General features: G+C 38.1%; 4 protein-coding genes across 4 annotated transcripts in view; 2 read left to right on the top strand and 2 right to left on the bottom strand.

The window, feature by feature from the left end:
* Positions 1 to 12,568: 12,568 nt before the first annotated feature.
* LOC120428463 (SREBP regulating gene protein) lies at positions 12,569 to 14,026 on the top strand. The gene is made up of 3 exons (XM_039593476.2): positions 12,569 to 12,829; positions 13,321 to 13,638; positions 13,694 to 14,026. The coding sequence occupies exons 1-3, from the start codon at positions 12,728 to 12,730 to the stop codon at positions 13,958 to 13,960; spliced, it is 687 nt and encodes a 228-aa protein (XP_039449410.1). The 5' UTR covers positions 12,569 to 12,727; the 3' UTR covers positions 13,961 to 14,026.
* The window catches only part of LOC120428464 (glutathione hydrolase 1 proenzyme-like), a 30,704-nt gene continuing 19,148 nt past the window's right edge, over positions 14,010 to 25,565 (top strand). The window contains exon 1 of the mRNA XM_039593477.2: positions 14,010 to 14,146. Coding sequence (XP_039449411.1) covers positions 14,064 to 14,146 — 83 coding nt within the window. The 5' untranslated portion in view covers positions 14,010 to 14,063. The remainder of the gene's footprint in view (positions 14,147 to 25,565) is intronic.
* On the bottom strand, positions 14,024 to 15,321 carry LOC120428461 (probable isoaspartyl peptidase/L-asparaginase GA20639). Its single transcript, XM_039593475.2, has 2 exons — positions 14,791 to 15,321; positions 14,024 to 14,738 (listed from the first exon to the last, which is right to left on the bottom strand). Exons 1-2 carry the CDS (start codon positions 15,178 to 15,180, stop codon positions 14,154 to 14,156), a joined length of 975 nt encoding a protein of 324 aa, XP_039449409.1. The 5' UTR covers positions 15,181 to 15,321; the 3' UTR covers positions 14,024 to 14,153.
* Positions 15,928 to 17,731, bottom strand: LOC120428460 (probable isoaspartyl peptidase/L-asparaginase GA20639). The gene is made up of 3 exons (XM_039593474.2): positions 17,513 to 17,731; positions 17,035 to 17,430; positions 15,928 to 16,975 (listed from the first exon to the last, which is right to left on the bottom strand). The coding sequence occupies exons 1-3, from the start codon at positions 17,564 to 17,566 to the stop codon at positions 16,379 to 16,381; spliced, it is 1,047 nt and encodes a 348-aa protein (XP_039449408.1). The 5' UTR covers positions 17,567 to 17,731; the 3' UTR covers positions 15,928 to 16,378.

Below are 25,565 nucleotides of genomic sequence, written 5' to 3'. Positions count from 1 at the left end.
GTAAAATATTTGAAAACTTAAAATATTATTTTTTAGAACAAAATTAAGCATGTTTACAAAAGCTGGAAATTTTTGTTTACAAAACTTTTGAAAAAAAGTTCAAACTGCAGTAAGTTATGTACAACTATACTAAAGGAAACTATGTATGAAAACCCAGCCCAATTAATTAATCTTGAGGCTGATTCCAGTGACTGTAAAAATGCAGGGATCAAGTCTCCCTAAACGCACTTTTTTCAACAATTGATTGTAAAAATAGTATGACGATAAATTTAACATCAAATGCGTAAGGGTTTTGGAGTTGATAAGTTTATCAAGCAATTCATGTATAAAAAATATGTTTTTGAATAATTTTTGAGTGTTTTCTATACATATCAAAACAAAGAAAAAAAGATCTCTTGGAAGTTTTTTGCAGCTCGTTTTAGAAAAATGTGTGTTACTCAATATAAACATTTTTTAATTTTTTTCTATGTTTTCTACAATGAGTTTTAGTAAATTTCGCACAACTATCTAGAACAAAGCTAATTGTTTTACCCACATGCTGACGAGATACAGGCTTGGGATCAAGTGTCCCCGGGGATCAAGTCTCCCGACTCTCCCCTACACCAACTGTTGTCAAACGAACGGGGTCACTATTAAGTTTGACACCCCTTTTACTTACAGATTGTCGAGGGAGACAGATTGGCCGATGCAAAATAAATCGGCACTGGCAACGTATGTTTTGCGCTTGCAACACTGTCAGTTTTGCTGGGCGTAAAGGGCGGTTGGTGTCCAGCACGTTTGGTGTCCAGAAACATTGGCCAATCTGTTTGCCTTGACAATCTGTACTTTTACTCGGAGTTCACACGCACTACCAAACATTTCTTTTAATAGTGTGCGTGAGCGCCGTGTAAAAAGTGACAGTTCGTCACTTTTTAAAAAAGTGTCAAACGAAAAAGTGACCATCCACCGGGGGTTGAGTGTATCGTACCGCAATCTGGGGCAAAACGCCTTGTTACTGTACACGGATAGAAATCCTGTCCGAAAAACCGTCAACAAATTGTTTTAAAATCGATAACATCGATTGTTTTCGATTTCGTTTACAATGTTTTCAAAAATGAAAACATTTTCATCGATTTCGAAAACTTTTGTGTTCGAAAACGCAACTTTTTCCGTCTCACTTTTGCGAAGCGTAACTACTGTCAAAACGCAGCCTAATTCAAAACGTCAATCAAGCTCTCATGACAGTTTGTTTATACAATGTTTTTTTTTTTAGTTTTCGGGTGAAGTAACTGGAGAGCCGGAGAAGTTCCCGGTGGCCAGATTTGAACTGGTTCCGTTTCGACGGTGTTTTTAAAATGTGAAGTACTGTGCTAAATAAAAGCAGCAACAATTGCTGCCCAGTGTCCAGCTGCTAACACCGCTAACAAAGGAGGAGGAGGAGGAGTGTCCAGCTGCCAACAACGCCAACAAAGTTGTTCCGGCCAACCGGGTCGAGCTGAAAAGTGCTTTCGGGAGTGGAGAAATCACCTGTCCCGGAGAAGTGAAAGGTCGACCCGCACCGCCAGCGTCGATTCTGACAACAGTGATCGAAAGGAGCGGTAAAGGTTCAGTTTTGGACGGAACCGTTGGCAATGGCCACACTCGAGAAGGCGGACAGCGGAATGATTGCATCGCCGGAACCTGCTCCACGGCCAGCGAGGAAGAAGATGTTGTCAAGTGGGAAGAAATAATCAGCTGCCGCTGGTGATGCGGATCGACCTTTGACTTCTCCCGGACAGGTGATTTCTCCACTGCCGAAAGCACTTTGTAGCTGGACCCGGAACGACTTTGTTGGCGGTGTTGGCCTCCTCCTCCTCCTCCTCCTCCTCCTCCTCCTCCTCCTCCTCTTCCTCCTCCTCCTCCTCCTCCTCCTCCTCCTCCTCCTCCTCCTCCTCCTCCTCCTCCTCCTCCTCCTCCTCCTCCTCCTCCTCCTCCTCCTCCTCCTCCTCCTCCTCCTCCTCCTCCTCCTCCTCCTCCTCCTCCTCCTCCTCCCTCCTCCTCCTCCTCCTCCTCCTCCTCCTCCTCCTCCTCCTCCTCCTCCTCCTCCTCCTCCTCCTCCTCCTCCTCCTCCTCCTCCTCCTCCTCCTCCTCCTCCTCCTCCTCCTCCTCCTCCTCCTCCTCCTCCTCCTCCTCCTCCTCCTCCTCCTCCTCCTCCTCCTCCTCCTCCTCCTCCTCCTCCTCCTCCTCCTCCTCCTCCTCCTCCTCCTCCTCCTCCTCCTCCTCCTCCTCCTCCTCCTCCTCCTCCTCCTCATCCTCCTCCTCCTCCTCCTCCTCCTCCTCCTCCTCCTCCTCCTCCTCCTCCTCCTCCTCCTCCTCCTCCTCCTCCTCCTCCTCCTCCTCCTCCTCCTCCTCCTCCTCCTCCTCCTCCTCCTCCTCCTCCTCCTCCACCTCCAGGGCCACCGAGAGAAAGATATTGTCCAGCGGGAGCAAATCATCAACGTTGAAACGCTCAGAAACTTGGTAAGATTTTAATGAACAATTTTCACCAAAACTCGTAATCGATCGATCTAATCGACCTTCCTCCCTTCACAGGCTGCGACGCCGTCCTTTTCCAGATCTGCAGCCACCTAAAATCTAAACACGACGACAAGAAAAGCAGCCCGGGACAAGGCGCATCAACCGAACTCGAGCTCCGTCGGCATCCTGGAGCCGATCGCGGTCAAGCTTCGGTCGTGCAGAAGGCGCTGAATACCCACACTCACACACTACATTACACTCTACCACCACAAAACTGTAATCTAACATTCTTTAACTCTACAATTCTAATTTAAAAAATTCTAAAAATCTAAATTACTAAATTTTCAAAACACTCAAGACCTTCAATTCTAAAATTCTAGGATTCTTAAGTTAAAGTTGAAATTCAAAAATTATAAATTTCTTAATAAATTTTGAAATTCTAAAATTCCAAATTCTAAAGATCTTCAATTCTAAAATTTGAAGATAATTAAATTCTAAAATTCTTATATTCTAAGATTCTAAAATTTCAAATTTCTTAAATTCTAAAATTCCAAATTTTATAATTCTACAGTTCAAAATTCCTGGATTCAAAAATTTTAAAATTTTAAGGTTCTGAAATTCAAAAATTTTGAAATTTCAAATTTATTTATTTCTAAAATTCCAAATTCTGCAATTTAAAAAATCAAAATTCTAAGATTCTTAAATTCTTAAATTTCAAAATTATTAAATTCTAAAATTTTAAGTTTATTAAATTCAAAAATTCTACAATTCTAAAATTCAAAATTCTTAGATGTTTAAATTTTGAAATTTAAAAAAAATTAAATTCTAAACTTATTATATTCTAAAATTCTGAAATTTCAAATTTATTGAATTCAAAAATTCCACATTCCAAAATTCTAAAATTCTCAAATTCTAAAATTCTAAAATTCTAAAATTCTAAAATTCTAAAATTCTAAAATTCTAAAATTCTAAAATTCCAAAATTCTAAAATTCTAAAATTCTAAAATTCTCAAGCATAGCATAGCATAGCATAACGGGTCTGCACCACGCTGTAGGGGGTGCCACAATGGTCAATTCAATATTCTTAGACAATTTGATTGCTGCCCGGTACAACCAAAAATATCTAAGAACGTAAATTTCCACACTGTGCTCCAAGGCTACGCCCATACAGTCCCGTGGGGATTTGGGAGGGGATGTTTTTGTTGTTCACTAGTGGCAAAAGTGCAGGGAACCCATGCGACTTTTAAAAGTGAACGGAATATTTTTTGGGAGGATTGGAATGGGGGTTAGGGGAATTTCATCGGGCCGATGAAAATGGTTGAATTCGTAGTGTATTAAATGTATTGGGAGTTTGTAAGTGTAAATGTGAGTCTGTAGTGTATTATTTAATAAGCATATAGTTTTGTAATAATAATAAATAATAAATATAATAAATATAATAAATATAATAAGTAAAATAACTATAATCAAAATGATTCCAGGAAGCTGTAAAAGCATAAAAAATTTAATGATAATTTATTTAATCATGATGATTCCAGGAAGCTGTAAAAATTAGCAATTATTTAAAATACAAAAGGGAACCATGCTTTTTTGGTAAGTGTCGTTAATTTATGCTAATCGTTTACGGTTTGAGGAAATTAAAAGATAAAGAAAATGGAATAAGATAAGGAATAATTTGAACATTTAAATAAATCATATGGTGAATTCATAAATATACATATCGACAGTAAATTTGAAAATAATTCCTGGAAGCTGTAAAAAATAGCAATAATTTTAAAACAAATGCTCCAGATGCTGTTTTTTTTTTAAGTATCGTTAGTTTATGCAATTTCAATATATATTATATGGGGAAATGGTATGATAAAGGATTAGGAACAGGACAAGGAATAATATAACAATATAAATAAATCATAAAGTGCATAGATTAATACATATAAGCAGTTAATTAAAAGATGATTCCAGGAGAAAAATATAAATAATTCAAAAGGTAATGGTCCAGATGGACATGCATGATTGGAACAAGAATAGGGCACAAAAGAACACAAATAAAATTCAACTTTCCTCCACTGCTGCTTGCACTAGAATCGCCACACGAGCCTGCTTGCAGAAATATAACAGTGAAATAATGATCATTCAATAAATTACCCACCACCTTTGTTTTTTATCAACACAAACCAATAGACCCCTAAATAAGCATGCAAACAAGTTACGATACAAACAAATACAAAACCAAGAAATAATAAATTTTAACAAAGATAAGTAATCCAAAACTATGGCAGCCCTGCATCTACAAATCTTACAGTAGAGGCCTGCATACATTAACCCAGACACTCACTGAGTGGGTCTTCTGTCAAAGGAACTCACCTCTCTTACGTCAATCGAAACTTGGGCTCTCTGCAACATGGCCTGCTACAAGGAATAAACTCACCCGAGTTGAAAAACTCTTTGAAGTAGCACGAAAATACAAGTGGCCGCTTGCCTCGGATAACTTCCGCCGGCCGCTGAGTAGCCGGTGGGAACAACTCTTTCAATCGGCTTGTCATCGGCAAACCAAAACAATGATTTCAGGTGGCAACGACACACACTTTTTCCTCCAGTACACTAACACTAAAGCAGCTGAAAAGCTCACTACCACATGCTTAGAAACCCGGCGGAGGGCGTAGCTCGAGCCTGCTTACGTCATGAAGCCGCCTATAAACAACGTTTTAATTTTTTAATAAAACACACTTTTCCGGTGGAAAATTGAATGAACTCCATCTCTTTCGTAAAAACACTGCACTGACGAGGCGATAGAAACACTTTTCACGCACAAAATTACCGTTTTACACTACAGAAAGGTAATTCTAATTCGCGACCAAAAAGACCGACCGAGTCAGGCAACCAGTGCTGCCTTCCCTCTAAAATTCTAAAATTCTCAAATTCTAAAATTCAAAAATTCAAAAATTCTAAAATTCTAAAATTCTAAAATTCTAAAATTCTTAAATTCTTAAATTCTAAAATTCTAAAATTCTAAAATTCTAAAATTCTAAAATTCTAAAAGTCTAAAATTCTAAAATTCTAAAATTCTAAAAGTCTAAAATTCTAAAATTCTAACATTAAAAATCCAAATTCCCAAATTCCCAAATTCCCAATTTCCTAAATTCCTAAATTCCCATATTTCTAAATTCCCAAATTCTTAAATTCCCAAATTCCCAAAATCCCAAATTCCCAAATTCTTAAATTACCACATTCCCATATTCCCAAATTCACAAATTTCGTAATTCTCAAATTCCCTAAATTCCCAAAATCCCAAATTCTTAAATTCCCAAATTCCCAAATTAACAAATTCACTAATTCCCAAATTCCTAAATTCTTAAATTCCCAAATTAACAAATTCCCAAATTCTTAAATTCCCAAATTCCCAAATTCCTAAATTCTTAAATTCCCAAATTCACAAATTCCCAAATTCACAAATTCTTAAATTCCCAACTTCCCAAATTCCCAAATTCTAAAATTCCCAAAATCCCAAATTCACAAATTCAAAAATTCCCACATTCCCAAATTCCCAAATTCCTAAATTTCTAAATTCCTAATTTCTCAAATTCATAAATTCCTAAATTCTTAAATTCCTAATTTCCCAAATTCTCAAATTCCAAACTTCCCAAATTCTTAAATTCCAAACTTCCCAAATTCTTAAATTCCCAAATTCCTAAATTCATAAATTCTTTAAATTCCTAAATTCCTTAGTTCCTTAATTCCTTAATTCCTAAATTCATAAATTCATAAATTCATAAATTCATAAATTCATAAATTCATAAATTCATAAATTCATAAATTCATAAATTCATTTTATGAATTCATAAATTCATAAATTCATAAATTCATAAATTCATAAATTCCAAAATTCCCAAATTTCCAAATTCCCAAATTCCCAAATTCTCAATTTCCCAAATTCCCAAATTCACAAATTTCCAAATTCCCAAATTCCTTATTTCCCAAATTCACAAATTCTTAAATTTCCAAATTCCCAAATTCCTAAATTTTAAAATTCCTAAATTCCTAAATTCCTAAAATCCAAATTTCTAAATTTCTAAATTCCCAAATTCCCAAATTCTCAAATTCCCAAATTCCTAAATTCTTAAATTTCCAAATTCCCAAATTCCCAAATCCCCAAATTCTTCAATTCCCAAATTCCCAAATTCTCAAATTCCCAACTTCCCCAATTCCCAAATTCCCAAATTGTAAAATTCCCAAAATCCCAAATTCCCAATTTCCCAAAATCCCATATTCCCAAATTCACAAATTCCCAAATTCTTAAATTCCCAAATTCCCAAATTCATAAATTTCTAAATTCCTAAATTCTCAAATTTCTAAATTCCTAAATTCCTAATTTCCCAAATTTCCAAATTCTCAAATTCCGAACTTCCCAAATTCTAAAATTCCCGAAATCCCAAATTCACAAATTCCCAAATTCTTAAATTCCCAAATTTTTAAATTCTCAAATTCCCAAATTTTTTAATTCCCAAATTCCCAAATTCCTAAATTCTTAAATTCCTAAATTCTTAAATTCCTAAATTCCCAAATTCTTAAATTCCCAAATTTTTAAATTCTCAAATTCCCAAATTTTTTAATTCCCAAATTCCTAAATTCTTAAATTCCTAAATTCTTAAATTCCTTAATTCCCAAATTCCCAAATTCCCGAATTCCCAAATTTTCAATTTCTTAAATTCCCAAAATCCCAAATTCACAAATTTCCAAATTCACAAATTCCCAAATTCCTAAATTCCCAAATTCTCAAATTCCTAAATTCCCAAATTCCTTAATTCCTAAATTCCTAAATTCCTAAATTCCTAAATTCCCAAATTCTCAATTTCCCAAATTCCCAAAATCCCAAATTCACAAATTCACAAATTTCCAAATTCCCAAATTCACAAATTCTTAAATTCCCAAATTCCTTTATTCACAAATTCTTAAATTTCCAAATTCCCAAATTCCTAAATTCTTAAATTCCTTAATTCCTAAATTCCAAATTCTCAAATTTCTTAATTTCCAAACTCCCAAATTCTCATATTCCCAAATTCCCAAATTCCTAAATTCCTAAATTCCCAGATTCCTAAATTTCCAAATTCCCAAATTCCCAAATCTCAAATTCTTAAATTCTCAAATTCTCAAATTCTCAAATTCCCAACTTCCCAAATTTCCAAATTCTTAAATTCCCAGAATTCCCAAAATCCCAAATTCACAAATTCCCAAATTTCCATATTCCCAAATTCCCAAATTCCCAAATTCTTAAATTCCCAAATTCCCAAGTTCCCAAATTCCTAAATTTCTAAATTCCTAAATTCTAAAATTCCTAAATTCCTAAATTCCTAATTTCCCAAATTCTCAAATTCCGAACTTCCCAAATTCCCAAATTCTAAAATTCCCGAAATCCCAAATTCACAAATTCACAAATTCCCAAATTCTTAAATTCCCAAATTCCCAAATTCCTAAATTCCTAAATTCTTAAATTCCTAAATTCCTAAATTCCTAAATTCCTAAATTCCTAAATTCTTTAATTCCTAAATTCCTAAATTCCCAAATTCCCAAATTCTCAATTTCCCAAATTCCCAAAATCTCAAATTCCCAAATTCACAAATTTCCAAATTCCCAAATTCCTAAATTCCCTAATTCCTAAATTCCCAAATTCACAAATTCTTATATTTCCAAATTCCCAAATTCCCAAATTCCTAAATTCCTAAATTCCTAAATTCCTAAATTCCTAAATCCCCAAATTCCCAAATTCTCAATTTCCCAAATTCCCAAAATCCCAAATTCCCAAATTCCCAAATTCCCAAATTTCCAAATTCCCAAATTCACAAATTCTTAAATTCCCAAATTCCCAACTTCCTAAATTCTAAAATTCCTAAATTCCTAAATTCCTAAATTCTGAAATTCCCAAATTCCCAAATTCCTAAATTCTTAAATTCCCAAATTCCTAAATTCCTAAATTCCTAAATTCCTAAATTCCTAAATTCCTAAATTCCTAAATTCCTAAATTCCTAAATTCCTAAATTCCTAAATTCCTAAATTCCTAAATTCCTAAATTCCTAAATTCCTAAATTCCTAAATTCCTAAATTCCTAAATTCCTAAATTCCTAAATTCTTAAATTCCTAAATTCATAAATTCCTAAATTCCCAAATTCCCACATTCTCAATTTCCCAATTCCCAAAATCCCAAATTCCCAGATTCACAAATTTCCAAATTCCCAAATTCACAAATTCTTAAATTCCCAAATTCCCAAATTCCTAAATTCTAAAATTCCTAAATTTCTAAATTCCACACACACACACACACTCACACACAAAGATTTGTTTTTTAATTAATGATGTATTTTTTGCCTCAATAAATAAAAAAACGAATCAACTGTTTTACTGAACCTAAAGAAATATCCAACGGTCAATTCAAAAACCAAAAGCAACGGTCAATTCAAAAACCGATTAAACCGTTTGGGATGGCTGCGTGCTTTTTGTTTTGCCAGGCGTCACCAACCGTGACGACTCAAAATCGACAACAATGTTCTCGATTTTGTTGCAAATGTTACCGGACGACTGGTCGACAACATTCTGAAACGAATCTCAGAACGAATCGAGAACAATGTTGTCGATTTCCCGGACAGGATTTCTATCCGTGTACAATATTTGGTTATTTTTTATATGTTTCGGATAGAACAGACACAGAGCAACAAAAATTGTGCATTGGTTTCCATATTTCAAGCTTTGAATGCTCTAAAAACTGCTGTCTCTATTCAGACTTTAGTCCCGATTCGCCCCAGTTTACGGTAGCTATGACGTGACATAACTGGAATAGCGTCGAATGACTTAGTTAATTTATGTTTAGTCCATTGTGAAGTACTATAAATTCAATGAAATGTTTGGGAACGCTAGATTTCTCACCAAATTTTATGCACTTGCGAAGCGCTTTTTCGGTTGGCATTTTTATACGTTTTGGGTAGGGCTAGGGCCTTCCCATCAGTGTTAGGGAAGCGCTTTTTGAAAACATTTTAATTGTACCCTTAAGGGTTCGCAGCAACCAAAGAAGATGATGTCTTCTTATTCCGAAATTATCAAACTTACTTACCCAATCCGGCAACATTCTGATTGTAAAAATAGCCAAACTTTGTTTTTACTTAATTTTGTAGACAGTACTTTAGAGGATAAATCAATACTTATAACTAGGGTTAGTGAAATTTCACGATTTCACGGACAGCGTGAAATCCGTGAAATCTGGCTTTTTCCGCGAAATCCCGTGAAACCAAAGAAGATGATTCTTTGTGCAAATAGCGATTTATTGTAAGTTATTTTGCCAGTGCTAACAATTAAATAGAAAATTGCTAAACGCATATCGAATTGAATGGTCCAAAATCGCGTCATTTCATTTGGTCTGAAAAGAGGTACGTGCGTTTGAATTTTCACGCACTATCCTGGTCCAGCGGCCCGGTTTATTCGGAATGGCTCTCTTAATGTTTCCTCATTCGCTTAATTTATTTTACACTATTAATTCCTCTTCGATTTTACTCTTTGTTCAAATGCAAATTATTATGCTTCTCGTTTATACGGTTCAAGCATGGTAAGCTGCCCATTAATAAACTTCATTCCGTTCTCATTAGAATACATCACAGTAGGAGCGTGACTTCCTTTATAAAGTCCTGCAAATCACGATCGCCGGTCGCCACTTCAGCAGAGGTGAGGTGTGTTACCAAAGCAGGCCACGTTGTGTCTATATTCTGGATAACTTTTTTCCTGTTTTTTTGCACCAACCAAAACTCAAAGGCTTCTTTGTTGTGCACATTTCATTACGATACAATCAAGATTTACTTTCGTATGATATTTATATTTCGAATCTTAGCAAGCCAAGCCATACATACGTAAATGTTGATCACGTCCGTAAAAAGTTTGCCGCTGCCTGCTACGTGACATAATTTATTAAACGTTGAAGCGAGAATAGAGACAGCCTTAAATGCAGCAAAACTAATTTGTTTTTTACCTAGGAACACTTTTTCAACGTTACACAAAGTATGCAAAATTAACAATACCATCTTGCATCGTGTTGCGACGATATACGGACGTGTTATAAAAAAAGCTAACCTTGCCTTGGAGGAGCCGTAGGAAATGGAAAAGTAGAAATTTGCTACAGTTACCAAAGAGTAGCGGTAGCTTTACAGTTGGTCTTGCAGATGAATTAAGATAAATTTTGATGCAGTTTTAAAAATGCTGAAGAAATACATCAAACACCTTTCTAATTTTTTTTAAGAAAGATCACTTGTCATATCTTTTTACAGCAGACGTTTTAAAGATAGCACACATTTCGAATCTTTAGATCTAAAAGGCAACACGCATTAAGAAATTAAACTTTAATGTTAATCGGAAAACATAGAAAGGTGATTAAAAATTTATCTTACGATATGGGGCCATCCCTAAGACACGGACACTTTAGGGAAAGGCGGGGATAGCGTTGAAAAATTATGTTACGTAACGCAGACCTTGTGTTATGCGTTACAGGGGGTAGGGGGGAACGCTCATCTGTAACGATTTGCTACGAAGGGGAGGGGGGGTCAAAAATCCCTAATTTTGCGTTACGTAATGAAAGAAAGCTCCCTAATGCGCTCAACACCTCTGGCGTGTCAGCCAGATCTTTGCGCAAATTTATGGCGCGAAGTTTAAGGCGCTCTGGAGCCCGGTGCAGGCTTTCAAAGCTTGATTTTTTTAAATATCGCCCCTGGCAAAAAAAAACGTTGGCGTCGCACCTCGCAACGCCATTTGAATAGGCTGGGACCGATTTTTCAGAAAAAATGCCAAACTTATCCAAAGTATCTAAAAAATGTCTTTTTACGGGTTAAATTACATTTCAAATTCAAATGCAAAGCGGTAGTTTAAAGCGTGTTAATTTAAAGCAATTCAAAAACTATTCTGCAACCTCAAATCATTAGTCTATTTGATTTTTTTTAAATAATTTTCCGAGATTCTTTTTCGATTTTTACGTGTTTTTCACTTTTTTTCCAAAACGTTGACAAATTCACATGAGATAAAAGCAAAGCAAAGCAATCCACTTTAACGACCCCCGGGTCTTTTGTGGGTTCTGTTGCAAGTTTCTACTTGTTTCTACTAATTTCTAGGCGTCCGAAGGTTATGTGTGGTGAGTCACTCAAAACCTCTTTTACGCAAATGGACCGACGTTTTACTTCCCCATCCGATAGAAGGCGTGATCAGGCAAATCTCGTCTCGAAAAATGCCACCGGGTCCGTCTGGGATTGAACCCAGGCCATACTGGGATTTAGAGGCTACCACGCTAACCACTAAACCACCGGACCCGGCTCACATGAGATAAGTAAATCATTAAATTTATGATTTTCTTAATATTCAAGAGCTTAGCTTTTGAAAGGTAAATCGAAATGAACGATGAAATTTAAACTATAATGAAACCTTGTTAAACGTATTAAGCACATCGGTATAATAGGTTTTAATTATACGAGTCAAACACGCAGAAAAATTTGGCATATTTTAATCAACAAAACGTGTTGTTGATAAGAAAAAAAAAAAGGTTTTATTTGTTGAATAATATTTTCATAACAGCTTACTTTTGGGGAATTGAGACGAATCTAGTTCAATTGAACGTAAAATTTATTGATATTTTTTTAATCTGCGTGAAAAAATTTAAATCAAAATCTATATCTTCTTCTAGTCTTCTTCTTTTCTATTATATAAAAAAATTCGACGGTTTTGTTCGAACGCGAATCAGTTCAATACGGAGCGTCGGATCGAGGTACTCTTTGTTGCGTTGGGTTCGTATAAGCCCAAGGAAGGTTTATATGCTAACTAATTGACACTTTGGCCACTCTGGAACCGATTCCGGAGCATCGGTAAATTGTATGGAGAAGGTAACGTAAAATCAAATTTTGATCACAGGAGGCTGAATAAGCAAAAAAGGAAAAAAAGTCAACAAACGAAAAAAAGGCAGAACGAAGTTTGTCGGCTTGTTTAAATTAAATAGCTACTTGAATATTGCATACAAGCTAAAACTTGAACGCAACATTTGCTGTTCGTTTGTTATGGTTTAATTCCATCTTATCTGTCACTTTGACTTATATGGTTTTGCTGCAGCTCTACTGGTTTGATAAAATATTTCTTCAGGAAAGAAACAATGACGAAAACAAAGTAACTTTCGCTTAATTTACCTTTTCCAACACCTATGAACAACCGAAGCGGAAGATCAACCAATTCCTGAAAAGAGGAGATGTGGTATGCCATCATCACCCGATTTCTCCGGCGCAGATTGGTGCTAGCGATCATCTTTTGTTTTTCCTTGACGTACTGCATGGTTCGGCTGATTGGGAACGTAAGTTTCGCTTAAGTTTAACCTATATTCAATGATTTCCTGGTATCAGCAAGGGACTCTAAACAATACTGGTACGATGGCATCTAGCCCCGCCATATCATCGTAAAAGAGAGAGCTCCAGATGGAAGCGAAATCATTCGCCGAAGGCTAGTTTGTCGAATTTGGCCAAGGGATTGGAATCTCGGGACGTGAAACTGCAAGTCTTTCAAATTTATTGGGATTTAGAGATAAACAGCCTATAACCTAGAGCAGCGATTCTCAACGGGAGTACCGGGCCTACTTGATTTACATGGATACATGGAAGAAGGTTGAGAATGGCTGACCTAGATAATTGTCAACGTATCCGTATCAGCAGGTCATAATAAATTCAAATTCAATTCAACCCCGATGCTGCATAAAACGACTCTCTGATTTGAGTTCAAATTTAAAGAACAAATAATTATTTGCTCAATTATTGTTTGCCGTTGTTTAATAATGGATATTGATTTCAGAATGTATCTTTGAACCTTGATGGAGATCTGTTTCAAGCCAGCTTGCAGCGAGAAAAACCAATAATTTGGACCAACACAATCCCGGAGGAACGAAACCGATCGAATGACCTTTCGGTAAACTGCCGCAACTCAGTACAGGGAAAGGCCCTCATCGTGGACGATCGTGGCTTTGTGTGTACACGATCCGAGCTGCTGTGGACCGGATGCTGCAACGTCGAAGTGGAGAGCACAAAACTGTTTCACTGCGACACCTGCCAGAGTAATGCGTGCTGTGCAATATACGAATTTTGCGTATCCTGTTGTATGCATCCGGAGAAGGTGATTGACAGCGTTGAGTTTGATATCATTTACTAAAGAAAATATTTATTTCCAGAAATCACTACTTGAGAAAGTTTTAGCCAAAGCTAGCGGCCGCCAAATTGCCGTGTATGCCACAGTGAATGACCAGTACGAACTCTGTCTCACGAAATGTCGAACGAACTCACATTCTGTTCAGAATGAGAATAAATATCGTGATCCCAAGTCGAAACATTGCTACGGAGAAACCGAAGAACAGCTAGTTGCTGCTGGCAGCAGAATAAGTGCAAACAGTGCAATTGACGCCAGCGATAACAGAAATCCTGCAGCAAACAAGGGATGAAAGCGGCAGTGTGAATAATTGAGTGTGAGCGTGTAGATTGTGATAAAAAGAAAAAGACAAATGTTACTGATGTGCTTTGTAATTAAAATTAAAACAACCGAAAATGCATCGTAACATGGGAAGGCAGTTTGATCAGTTCAAGTTCAGTCTTTTGTCCAGTCACAAATATCGCCGATTGGATTCTCGGTAAGTTTCAGATCTGTAATGCTTCTTCAAGGTGTTGGTTTTGTTCGATTCCATAAGCAACCGTCGATCCTTTGGTGTAGGCCCAAGCCATTCGTTGAGATGTAAATGAAACGCCAACTTGGCCTTGGGAGTCAATAGTGATAGCACCTGCGGTACCGGTCAGTTTTTCAGTCATTTTTTTACAAGCGTTTTCTGTTGCTGCTTGAGCATTTTCCCCAAGGAAGTCAATCCTTTTGAGAATATCGTGTGCCAAACAATATTTCATGATAGTTTCTCCATGACCAGTTGTTGACACGCCACCAACGCGATTATCCGCGTACGTCCCTGCTCCAACCAGCGGAGTGTCCCCAACGCGACCTGGTAGCTTACCAGTGATGCCGCCAGTTGAAGTCGCAACGGCTATATTACCATTGGCATCGATGGCTACTGCCCCGACGGTGCCGACCTCTGCTTTGTTGTACTTGTTTGAAGATCCTATCTCTGTTCGAGCAAACTCTATCTCCCCTCTACGCTGTCCCTCTTTCCACTCTTCTAAAGCCTCCCGTGCATAGTCCGTAACGAGTTGTCCCGGAGGAGAAAGAACATCAAAGCCCTGAAAACGCATAACTTTAAAAACTGTAATTTTCGAGAACAAAGCATCTTACCTCCTCCTTTGCAAACTGCATAACACCATTTCCAGCCAGAAAATTATGAGGAGTTTTCATAACCCTCCTGGCCAAACTTATCGGATGCATAATGTCCTTAACCAGCGAGCAACATCCGGCCCGCAGTGTGGCCCCGTTCATGATGCTTGCCTCCATTTCCACATTACCTTCCGTGGTCAACACGGAACCGTAACCCGCGTTAAAAAACGGATCAAGCTCCATGCTTCGAACGGCCTCTTCGACCGCATCCAGAACGCAGCCCGTTGCGCTAAGTTTTTCATAGCCGATTCTGGCTGCGCGCTTTACGCCCACCAGTTTTCCCTCTACTCGTTCGGCGGGAATATCTCCTGCTCCTCCATGAACCAAAACTACAGGATCTATCAATGGCATTGTAATTTATTAAGCTTTCCTCAAAAACTCTGTACGTCCGTTTTACTCGAAACCACAAGTGAAAATGAACCCATTAATGCAATTTGTTATCTTTTGACCACTGCACTTATGGTACATTCATTTGATGGCTAGTTCCACACTGAGTGCCGCACTCAGATCTGTCAAAGAGTTTTTTTTTTTGAAGAAACTCGCGCTAGTTCCGCACGAGTTTCGCCGCCATCTTGGAACTGAAACTCTAGTGCCGCACTCGATATTTTTTTCAGTTTCATACGAGTTCCACGCACACTGACAAATGACGTTCGATTGAACCAAAACAGGCACCAACGAGTGCGGCACCCAGTGCCGCACCGGCTCTTTAAACGAACGTACCATTAGTGCAATGAATTTCTTTGTTGTGTTCACTTGTGATTCACTCAAATGACTCTCTTGAATCAGCGACCCCGTTCAAGTTTTATTCTATACAATCTTGAGCTGTTTCTTGTATACAAGCCACTTATTCAAGCGAGATAAATCTCGCGGAAGTCAGTTAAAAATTACTTTTTATTTTATTATTTTGAACATGAATGTACCTAACCGGGTTACTAAAGATCAAATATGGAACAAAATATGGCAAAGACAACCATCCAAATCTCAACAAGTGCTCCAACTGCTCAGGTTGAATCTCAGGTTGAAATCTTTGAAATAGTTTCTCAGTAAATATTTGAATGTTTATTGAAACTTTAATCAACCAACATTGACACCTTTTAATTCATGACTAATGGCACTGAGTGCCGCACTCGTCGCTGCCAGTTTTGGTTCAAACGAACATAATTTTTCAGTGTGCATGGAACTCGCATGAAACTAAAAAATATCGAGTGCGGCACTAGAGTTTCAGTTTAAAAAAGATGGCGGCGAAACTCATGCGGAACTAGCGCAAGTTTCTTTAAAAAAAAACACTTAGACAGCTCTGAGTGCGGCACTAGCCCTCAAACGAACGTACCATTTAAGTATATAGTACAGCGGACTCTCTCGTTGTCGATATTGAAGGGACCGTCGAGAGCGGGAGGTATTAAATTAGAACGAAAAAGCATGCTACTTGAAGGGACTAAAAAAAACATTGACAGCTGGAGCAATATTGATATCGAGAAGGTCGACAGCCAGAGAGTCGACTGTATAGCTTGTAGCAGGTTCCTGCTCTTCGAGGGTCCAACCGGGATTATTAGTTGAGACCATGAAACAGATGTTCAGTCAAGAGCAAAGCTTCCTCCAAATCCTGTTCTTCCGACACAATTTCCTCCAAGTGCTCTCCCTTTCTTACTCCATAAGCCACGACATTACCCCGCTGAAACGCCCAAGACATTTGTTCGGAATTGAATGCAATCCCTACGTTACCCGCCGCATCCAACGCAACTATTCCTGCGGTTCCATCCAGTCGATTACTCATGGCCGTAAGCGCATCTTCGGCAGCCTCTTCAATTCCGACTCCCAAAAACTCCATTCGCTTCACAATATCGTAGGCAAGGGACACTTTCATGATAATGTCCCCATCTCCAGTTACCGAGATCCCGCCCAGCAGATTATCAGCGTACGTTCCTGCTCCTAGTATCGGTGAGTCTCCAACCCTGCCCGGATGTTTGCCGGTGAGACCACCCGTTGACGTGGCCGCAGCAATGTTGCCATCTTGGTCGATTGCTACTGCTCCCACTGTACCACCTTCTCCAATGCCGAAGGCGCCTGAATTTCCTTTCCAAGCTTCCAGTGCATTCTTGGATCGCTGGGTTACAAGCTGACCCGGCGGGGACAGTATTTCAATACCCTTGGAAAAGAAATTCGATATTTAATGTTCCATTCCAATTGAATTTCAATCTCAATTACCTGTTGGCGGGTAAAATTCAGCAACCCTTCGCCTACCAAAAAGTTATGCCGAGTTCGCTCCATCACGCGACGCGCCAGAGTAATCGGGTGTAGAACGTCCTGAACGCCGGCGACACATCCGGCCATCATTGTGGCCCCATCCATTATGCTGGCATCCATTTCCACAACGCCATCCTGATTCAGCACCGAACCGTAGCCGGCGTTGAAATTGCTGTCGCTTTCCATTATTCGCACAGCCTCCTCGACGGCATCCAGCACCGAACCATTGTTCAAGAGCACCCGATAGCCAACGCGCGCTGCTAACTTGGATCCCCGATATTTTCCGGGAATGCGGTCTTCGCCAATTGTTCCCGCGCCGCCATGAACCAGCACGATGGGCTCGAAGGCTTCAGAAAACTAGTCACAATGACAATTTAAGAAAATATCTGATATTTATCTAATCATTTACAATAGTTTTAAACCCAGTTTTCCAACATACATGGTTTTGAAGATGCACCAAAGCAATCAAAACTGCAGCTGGGTAAATATACATTTTGGTTCACAACAGCACCCTCTATAGATCGTCCACTACGAATAAGTAGCGGGCAAATACTGCAATTGAGAATGATTTGAAGATTTTACGAACCGCTCTAAACAATGGTTTGTTCACTCCAGATAGGACCGTGCTGTTCAACATTTTTCAATAGATAACAGTCAAATGTTATCGGAACGTGTTTTACAACTTATCAGGACATTCCATCCATTGTTAAATAATTACAATTTTTCCGAAGTTCAATGAAGTTAGATGGTATGAAAACATCTTATCTTAGTTCAAACTTATTTTAGGATAACAAGAGAATGATTATACTCAGTTTCTCATAAAACCGTTTTCAATTTAAATGGTAATTTGAGTATGTAACATAAATAAAACAAAATTAAAAAATGCTATGACAAAAAATAAAAAAAAGGATGTATTCAACCAAAAACATTAACATCAGTCTATTTAAAAAGGTGCTGTCAAATTTGACATTTGTCAATTGGGTACTAAAGCCCTATGTCAATTTTTATGTACAACGGTAAAAAACACGATTAAAAACCATTTCTGATCACTTTTTTTATTTTAATGCAAAAAAATGACAAGACAACATTTTTTCGATTGATCAACTATGGTCCCCTTGGAACGAGCTGTCAAGTAGGAGCTTTTCTGTCAAGAAGGACCGCGAGGTTAATTTTTCAAAATTGATTTTAAAATCCATTTTAAACTCTTTATGGTCGTACAAAGGGTCATTGTATTCAGAAAAATAAGCTTTATCGCTGTAAACACTAATATCAGCAATCTAAGCTTCATTTTAGAACCCAATTAATGTGCATTTTTGCACATGTAATCTCTTTGTGATGACATTGAATTGCAGCACTGCTGCAAAATATTGGTGAGATGATCTCGCCATCCGTTCAGCCAAGCCGTTAGTTCCACTGTTTTACTACAAGAAGGATATACAGTAAAACCTTGCATAGTGCGCAGGCGTTACGCTTTGTATTTCTTCTAAAACGACATAATATTTTTGCTATTTTGTGACCAAACAGTTTGTTTCGTCCACGCTTTCACCAGGTTCAACCAGTATGTCCCGGGGTTTCCTCATTAAAAACGGGAAGGTAGACCACAATGCTAATTATCTAGATAGGGAAACTAAGGTAGATCAACCCCAAAACGTCCAAATAAAGCCCAAAAATCAACCAATAACCCAAAACAATTAAATATCTGAGCTAGATCTTGCAGAAAGTCGGCACAACGGTCATATCAAACTCACAACACACAATTTAGGTATTGTACGCAGCCTAAACAACATTACACGCCTCATTATGCCTACCCTGCCACTGAACTGCAAATTGTGCGTTCTTTGCGAAGAACGCAAGGCACGACTAAGTGCTGAGAGGAGGTCGAGACTTCCTGGACGACCTTCTCAGCTAGACTCGTCCACTTGTACGAGAGCCACAAACCGAACAACACCTGGAAGTTCGATCAGCGAAAAGTCTACTTATAACCCGCGACCGCGTGGCCAAGTAAGCCAAGTCTTGCCTAGTTGGCAATCGATTCCCCGTACGAGTCTTGTAAGTGATCTATCGTCAACTTGATCACCGAGGCTGGGACAGCCTGTGCAGCCGTCACCATCTGCACGAACTGGACCGGAGGTGTCTACCGGTGTTGCGCTACGCGTGCGGTCCGTCAACACACCGCCCCATTGTGCCCGGTACACCCGGTCGAAGCGAAGCAGGTCCACGAGCGAACCTTGCCAGATTCCGGACGGGAACTGTGCGCAGACGAGCGAGTTGGAGCAGAGCGGTTGAGAAGACCGCGAGGAGATTCGGAGTACTGTACTCCGGCGCGAGAAACCACGTGTCCCCGAGGGACACGGACACTGCGCCGGATCGAGGAAGCAGCGCCGGCGATCGAGACCGCTGCCAGCAAGCAGGGTGCAGCAGTTCAACCACCGGACCCGTACACGCCACACACACAAGGTTAGTTGGTTAGGTTGTTAGGAGTAGGGAATTAGGGTCTCGAGGGCTGAATAAAGTGCCGCATTAAGGAGAGCAAACGTGGTCTTTTCCTTCCCCTATTGAGCCGATCTTGGGATATTTCTGGGAGTCCTTGCGACTGAGCGGGCGTAACTGACCGTAAGTTACAATTTTTTTGAAGCAATTTATTCGTCTTGTTCCAATCTTTAATTAACTTCGAAGAGATTGCAAAAATATTATTTCGTTTTAGAGTTATCGACGAAATACAAAGCGTAACGCCTGCGCACTATGCGAGGTTTAACTGTATAGGTACACTGAAACCTCAACCATGGTAGTTGCTACCATATTGTAGGGTTAAATTGAGAACACGCACCGACGTATTTTTGGTAAAAACAATCCGTGCTTGGATTGACTGATTAACGCAGTCAGTTTTACTATGTCGAGAGCGGCATGGTAATTTTAACCCTCCAATACCGAGATAATGATAATGATTTCGTAATTGCTACCATGCAATTTTGTGGATGTATGGTGCATTTTACCATATTTGCGTTTACTTTTACCAAAAAGCCACAGTTAATTTAATAAGCAGCATTTTTAGCAAATGTTCTTAAAATTACCATGGTCGGGCTTTCAGTGTATATAGTGCAACGCGCTGCAACGGTGATTAGAAATATTGCGTTCTGACACTACGCCATCCATGAAGTCCTCGTGGTGCAGAGGTAAACAATTATACTCTCATGAACGATTTTTTTTTCAAAGGAATGTATAATTTAAATACCGTAATCTGGGGTGAATCGGGACTACAGTCTGAATAGGGACAGCATTTTTTAGAGCACTTAAAGCTTTTAAATTTGGAAATGGATGTACACATTTTGTTGGCCTGAGTATGTTCTAACTGAAACCAATCAGAAAAATCAAAATATTGTGCTCCAACATGGTTAAAACTGCTGTCCCAATTCGCCCCATGTGTCCCGATTGACCCCAGTTTACGGTAACTGTAAAATATTGATCGTCTATTGTGAAGGCAGACACAAATCAAAATACGAGCGCAACCTGTCAAAGCCTGTTGCGCCACACACGCTTACGACAAACCACTCAATTTTTGTACGGCGCAACAGTTTTTTTCGCGCAACAGAAGAGATGCGCACTTCGGTTTTGTGGTGTGCGGATAATACAAAATTCGGTTTCTAATGGGTGTCTAAAAAAGTAACGCTGCACTCCTCAGTCAGCTGGCTATTAAAAAAATAATCTCTAGCTTATCTCCAAAAACGTTTTTGCGCAGAAAATATTGACCGCGCTCGTTTGCATCGTCCTAGAACTAGGCCGATCTAGTTCGACACAAAAACGCAAAGTAATGTTTGTAAACAATCAGAGCAATTTCGTTCCTAAATTTCACTTCTTAATCATGCGAAAGGCGCGTGATTGATGATTGTTTCTGAAGAAAAAAATGGAAACGACACAATTTAAAATCACGTTTTCTTACCAAAGTCCAGTTAGATTTGTGCCTTCAAGAATCAAATAGCTCGACTCAAGGGCAGAGTTATCAGAACAAGTACAAAATAAGTCAAGTTCAACTTGAGTGACAAACACTGCAATAATTAGTCAATTATGGTGCAATAAACTTCGAACTTTTTTTCTTGTTAAGAAGAGGTGCCGTAAAACAATCCTTTGCCTAGCTGCCATAGAGTTATCTACGTGCGCATGTATTGCGTGTACGTACACGAAAAAGATTGAGGTTAAATTTTGTACCCGCCAGCAAAACAAATGGTGTGCTAGTGTGCGTGAGAGGAGGCTTAGATAGCTCTATATCAACCGGTGATAACACACAGCAACTGGTAACATGTCTGTCTATTACTAACAAACAGCACATTTACGATCTTGTACAAACAAATGATTACGTTTGACACCTTTTAGGCGAGACGCGACAACACGTTTAGGCTAGATAGAGATGATTTTGTAAAATTTAGCAGATCGAGAATATGAAATGTGTAAACTATTTCTTAAAAATGATGTAGTTGATTATTATTATTTATCTTTATTGTGTCCATTGAACCTATGTAATTGATACTAAAACGTAAACTCCTCTTACATGTTGTATACTACAAATTTTAATTGCATTCGTGAGTAAAAATGTTTCTTTGAACAAAAGGTGACAAGTATCATTGATTAGCTTGTTTTCGGTCTACGGGACGTCAATTCTGCAAACATTTGTTCCAAGTTGTCTGTGTTAATTTTAAAATGTTTATACTGCTTACTGTCAATGGTAATAACATGCAGATTTAATTCTGAGAAACAACTTAATTTAAAAATTTAGTCGCAAGGAATTTTGTTAATAGATGAACAATTTGTTTTCTGTAAAAGGTAAAACGATTTAGTTATTTTCTTCCCCCTTCAAAATGGAACTGAATTTTTTTTTATTAGATTTTTTTACTGCAAAATGTTTTTTTCGTTTTTTTTTCGATGCCTATACATTTTGAACTTTGGCCAGAGTCGAGGGACATAAACCTCAAAAAGTATATGCAACGGCCTTAATTTATTAAAAAAATTAATTTGGGACCATCCACTAACCACGTGGACACTTTTTTGGAAATCTCAACCCCCCCGCCCCCCCCCCCCCCCATATTTTTTTTAGTTTGTATGTTCAAGTAAAAGTCATGTGAACAATTATGAACTTCCAACTTCTATTTTAAAGTATCTTTCAGATGGAAAAGTTAGTTGCCTCTTCAACCTCAACAAAGTGGAACAATTTGACATTTTGGAACTTATTGCAGTGCTGAATATTACGGGTGTACTGAGCTTGAATTCCAAGTGTGAGTTTGATTTTTTTTTTGTAATTGTAAATTAAATTTCAAATTCATGACTAACATTTTGGCCCTTTTGAAATGCTAGTCGCCACTTCAGATTTGGTCAGTTATGTAAAAAAGATATTTATTGAAATATTGAAGGTAAAGCAGAGGGGGCTCCGAATGCTAGTGATTCTGTGACGCCGAATCCAACTTTCCAGAAAGGCTCGACTACACCGACTCCGACTTTGACTCCCCTGAAGATTTAGTGACTCCTACTTCGGCAAATCAGAAGTTTCTGACTCAAGCTCCCCAAAAAGACCTGACTCTACCGACATCGACTCCACAGCCCTAAAAGAAACTATTAGGTACTTCTATTTATTACTTGATATCTCTTGAAAACTCTTTTTAGAAGATGTAATCGAATGTCAAAGGCTGATATGCCATCATTAGGTGCCTGGTAGAAATACATTCTGTTTTGAAATAAAAAAACGCTTCTTATTAGCCATTCATTCATTCAAATTTTGTCTAATTTTTGTTAAACGAAAAGCAATTTAAATAGAAACATAAAACTTTTCACCAATGAAAAAAAATATTCCGAATTCACGACTTTTTTTAAACGGCAACTATTGTTGATCAATCTCGCTGACTTCCGAATATCCTAGTGGTTGTGAGTTGCTCGGTTCGGATATAATGGATACACAGAATGCCTGTGTAGTAGATTGGAAGTAACCGCACGGTGCCTGACTCAGTAACCTCGAAGTCGTCTTTAGTAGCCAGCCAGTACTCATTTCGTACCGGTCGCTCTTTGGGTGCACACCACCGAACGGACATTTCTCGCACTCAGGAGTGTGTTTGTGTGCGCGCGGATTGATTTGTTCAGCTCGGCTGATATTGCTTGCATTCGGGGCTAGCTGTGGCTTAAATTTGATTGCCGTACCTAGATGCCGGCTCAGTCGTCGTTCGTCCGCTAATCCGAAGGGATGTGGTTCTACTACGGTGTCATTTTCTATTGAAGCACCCCGAGCTGACCGTTTCAAGTGACGTGCCATTATCAGGGTCGGTGGCAGCCTATTGTGCTCTCAGTGATTTTTAAGTGGATTGACTCGCATTAGTTGTGCATTTACCGGATAATAAATTCTGCGGGGAACATTAGTGGTTATTCTGAGTACAAGTGAGCTAAATTTGGACAAAAGGCAGATCAGACCAGATCATTGGGAAAACCTTTTTAAAAACTAATAGCAGAAGTCATTGACCACGACACTAAATTCAGCATTATCCTGATGTGATAAAAAAACTGTGCCAGTATTGATCGTGTATAGCAAGTGGAATTTAATTTCTCGAGGAAAAATAAACGGTACATACCAATCATCCGAGATAATTGTCGAATGTGCAGATTACTATACTAATCTGCTCCAGAGTCAAAATGATGTGAGTTTGCTGAAATGAACGAAGCACAAAATATTTTTTTAACCAATCTCATGCACCTTTATCACAGCTTAAGCATTGCGCGCACATTTGCACTAACAACATTCATCTGCACTAAATGTTTCACCATAAACACACTGCCCTACCCTATAGAAGAGTCATGCCTTTTAAAAACAGCTGTTTACATTTACCTTGCAGCCCGCGCCGTACAGGTGTTTATTTTGAATGATTTGCGGTTGGAATGAGATGGTTTGGGTTGCCTTCGATGGAATTGGGAATCTTTTTTTTTTTGTTGGAATTGTCGTTCAGAAGAAAGTTTAATGAGTTGAGGGAGTACATGGGCTCAAATTCGAATATTTAGATCTTGTTGAAAAGTGGCTGCAATATCTACAAGTGTATCTAAAACTTGTTGTCTATTTCTGGAGCAATAATGTACACCTGAAAAATTCACTTAAAGAAAAGGTGTATTTTATATGTTTAACTGCCGGTATGGCCGTTCTCAGTCTCAAATGGTAGTCTCAGATGTTCTCTACAATCTCCAGGTCGTATCAATTTGATATCTGGATAGAACACTTTTTATTCGAATTTAAAAAATGTGGTATTTTTTCTCATAATTTCCTTCAGATTTTACCAATTGGTATGTTTCACCCTTCATTTTCTTCTATTTTTGAACCCTTTTATGCGCTTTTTGATTATTGAAATTTAATTGGATTTTGCCTTAGTTACGGACTTTTGAAGATTTTGGCTATTTTTAAACCTTCAAACATTGTGTCCCGATTTGCTCCACTTTCCGATGATCTAGAAAGCTCAGATCTGGCCCAGATGCTAGTTATATATGTCCAAACAAACCCTGAAATTTCAGTGCTGAGGTCGATGCGAGATGGGTTTGCTCTGCTCGTGAAAAAATGAAAAAGGTTAAGGAGTTTAAAATCAATTGTAATAGTTTTTTCAAAGCAAGTTTTAGTTTTCAGCAAATATATTTTGACCGCTGATTTTTCAGGGGATTTTTGAAGATTGTGAGGTACAAAACTAGAAATATAATTAAAACTAGAAATTAAATTAAATGTACACATTTTTAATCACCCTGCCCTGATAAGTCGAATATTCTTGACCTAGTTTTCATGTTAACCAACGCATGTTTGCTGGAATGATTTCTTTTGATTAGAAAAACAAAACACGACTACGTGTAAACACGTTATAATGCAATTTCAAACATCTTTTTATGTTATGACATTGATTTTTTTATGGTTTAAAAGGTTAATTAAATAATAAACTCTCAGTAATTTATTGAAAAACACATATTGAGCATTATCCTCAACGCAGCTTACTAACGACTTCCAAAATACCTGACAATAAAATCAACACAACTTATTTCATCGGTAGTCACAAGTAATAACGTTACACTGTTGAAGGTGCTACAACGGTCCTCGACCTTTGTGGAACAATTCATGAATAAATAAATAAATATAACAATATAAACACAACACAACACAAACAAGCAGCCAATTCCAATATCATTAATCGTCTCACAGTAAGTTGGCATAGCGGCCTGCTACGTTACTCGATTTATTAATGAGCTGATTGCAACTGGTTGGGCCATTAGTCCGGAATCGTATTTGGTTGTCACATTTGGGCGGCAGTTATCTGTCATTGGATTGAAGTACTCGAATGGATGACGTCGGTGTTTCTGATACAATTTATCAAGTCACGCTGATAAGTACTTTGTGACTATCTATTGCATAATTTAGTCTTGTTGATAAGTTAAGGGTGATTACAAAGTAATGAAATAAAAATGGTAAACTACCCAGCAGTAAGCTATTAAAACAT

The sequence above is a fragment of the Culex pipiens genome, chromosome 1 (genome assembly GCF_016801865.2).
Source record: "Culex pipiens pallens isolate TS chromosome 1, TS_CPP_V2, whole genome shotgun sequence".
NCBI lineage: Eukaryota > Metazoa > Arthropoda > Insecta > Diptera > Culicidae > Culex > Culex pipiens.
Note: the sequence above shows the minus strand (reverse complement) of the source record. Positions and strands in the feature narration are given on the sequence as shown.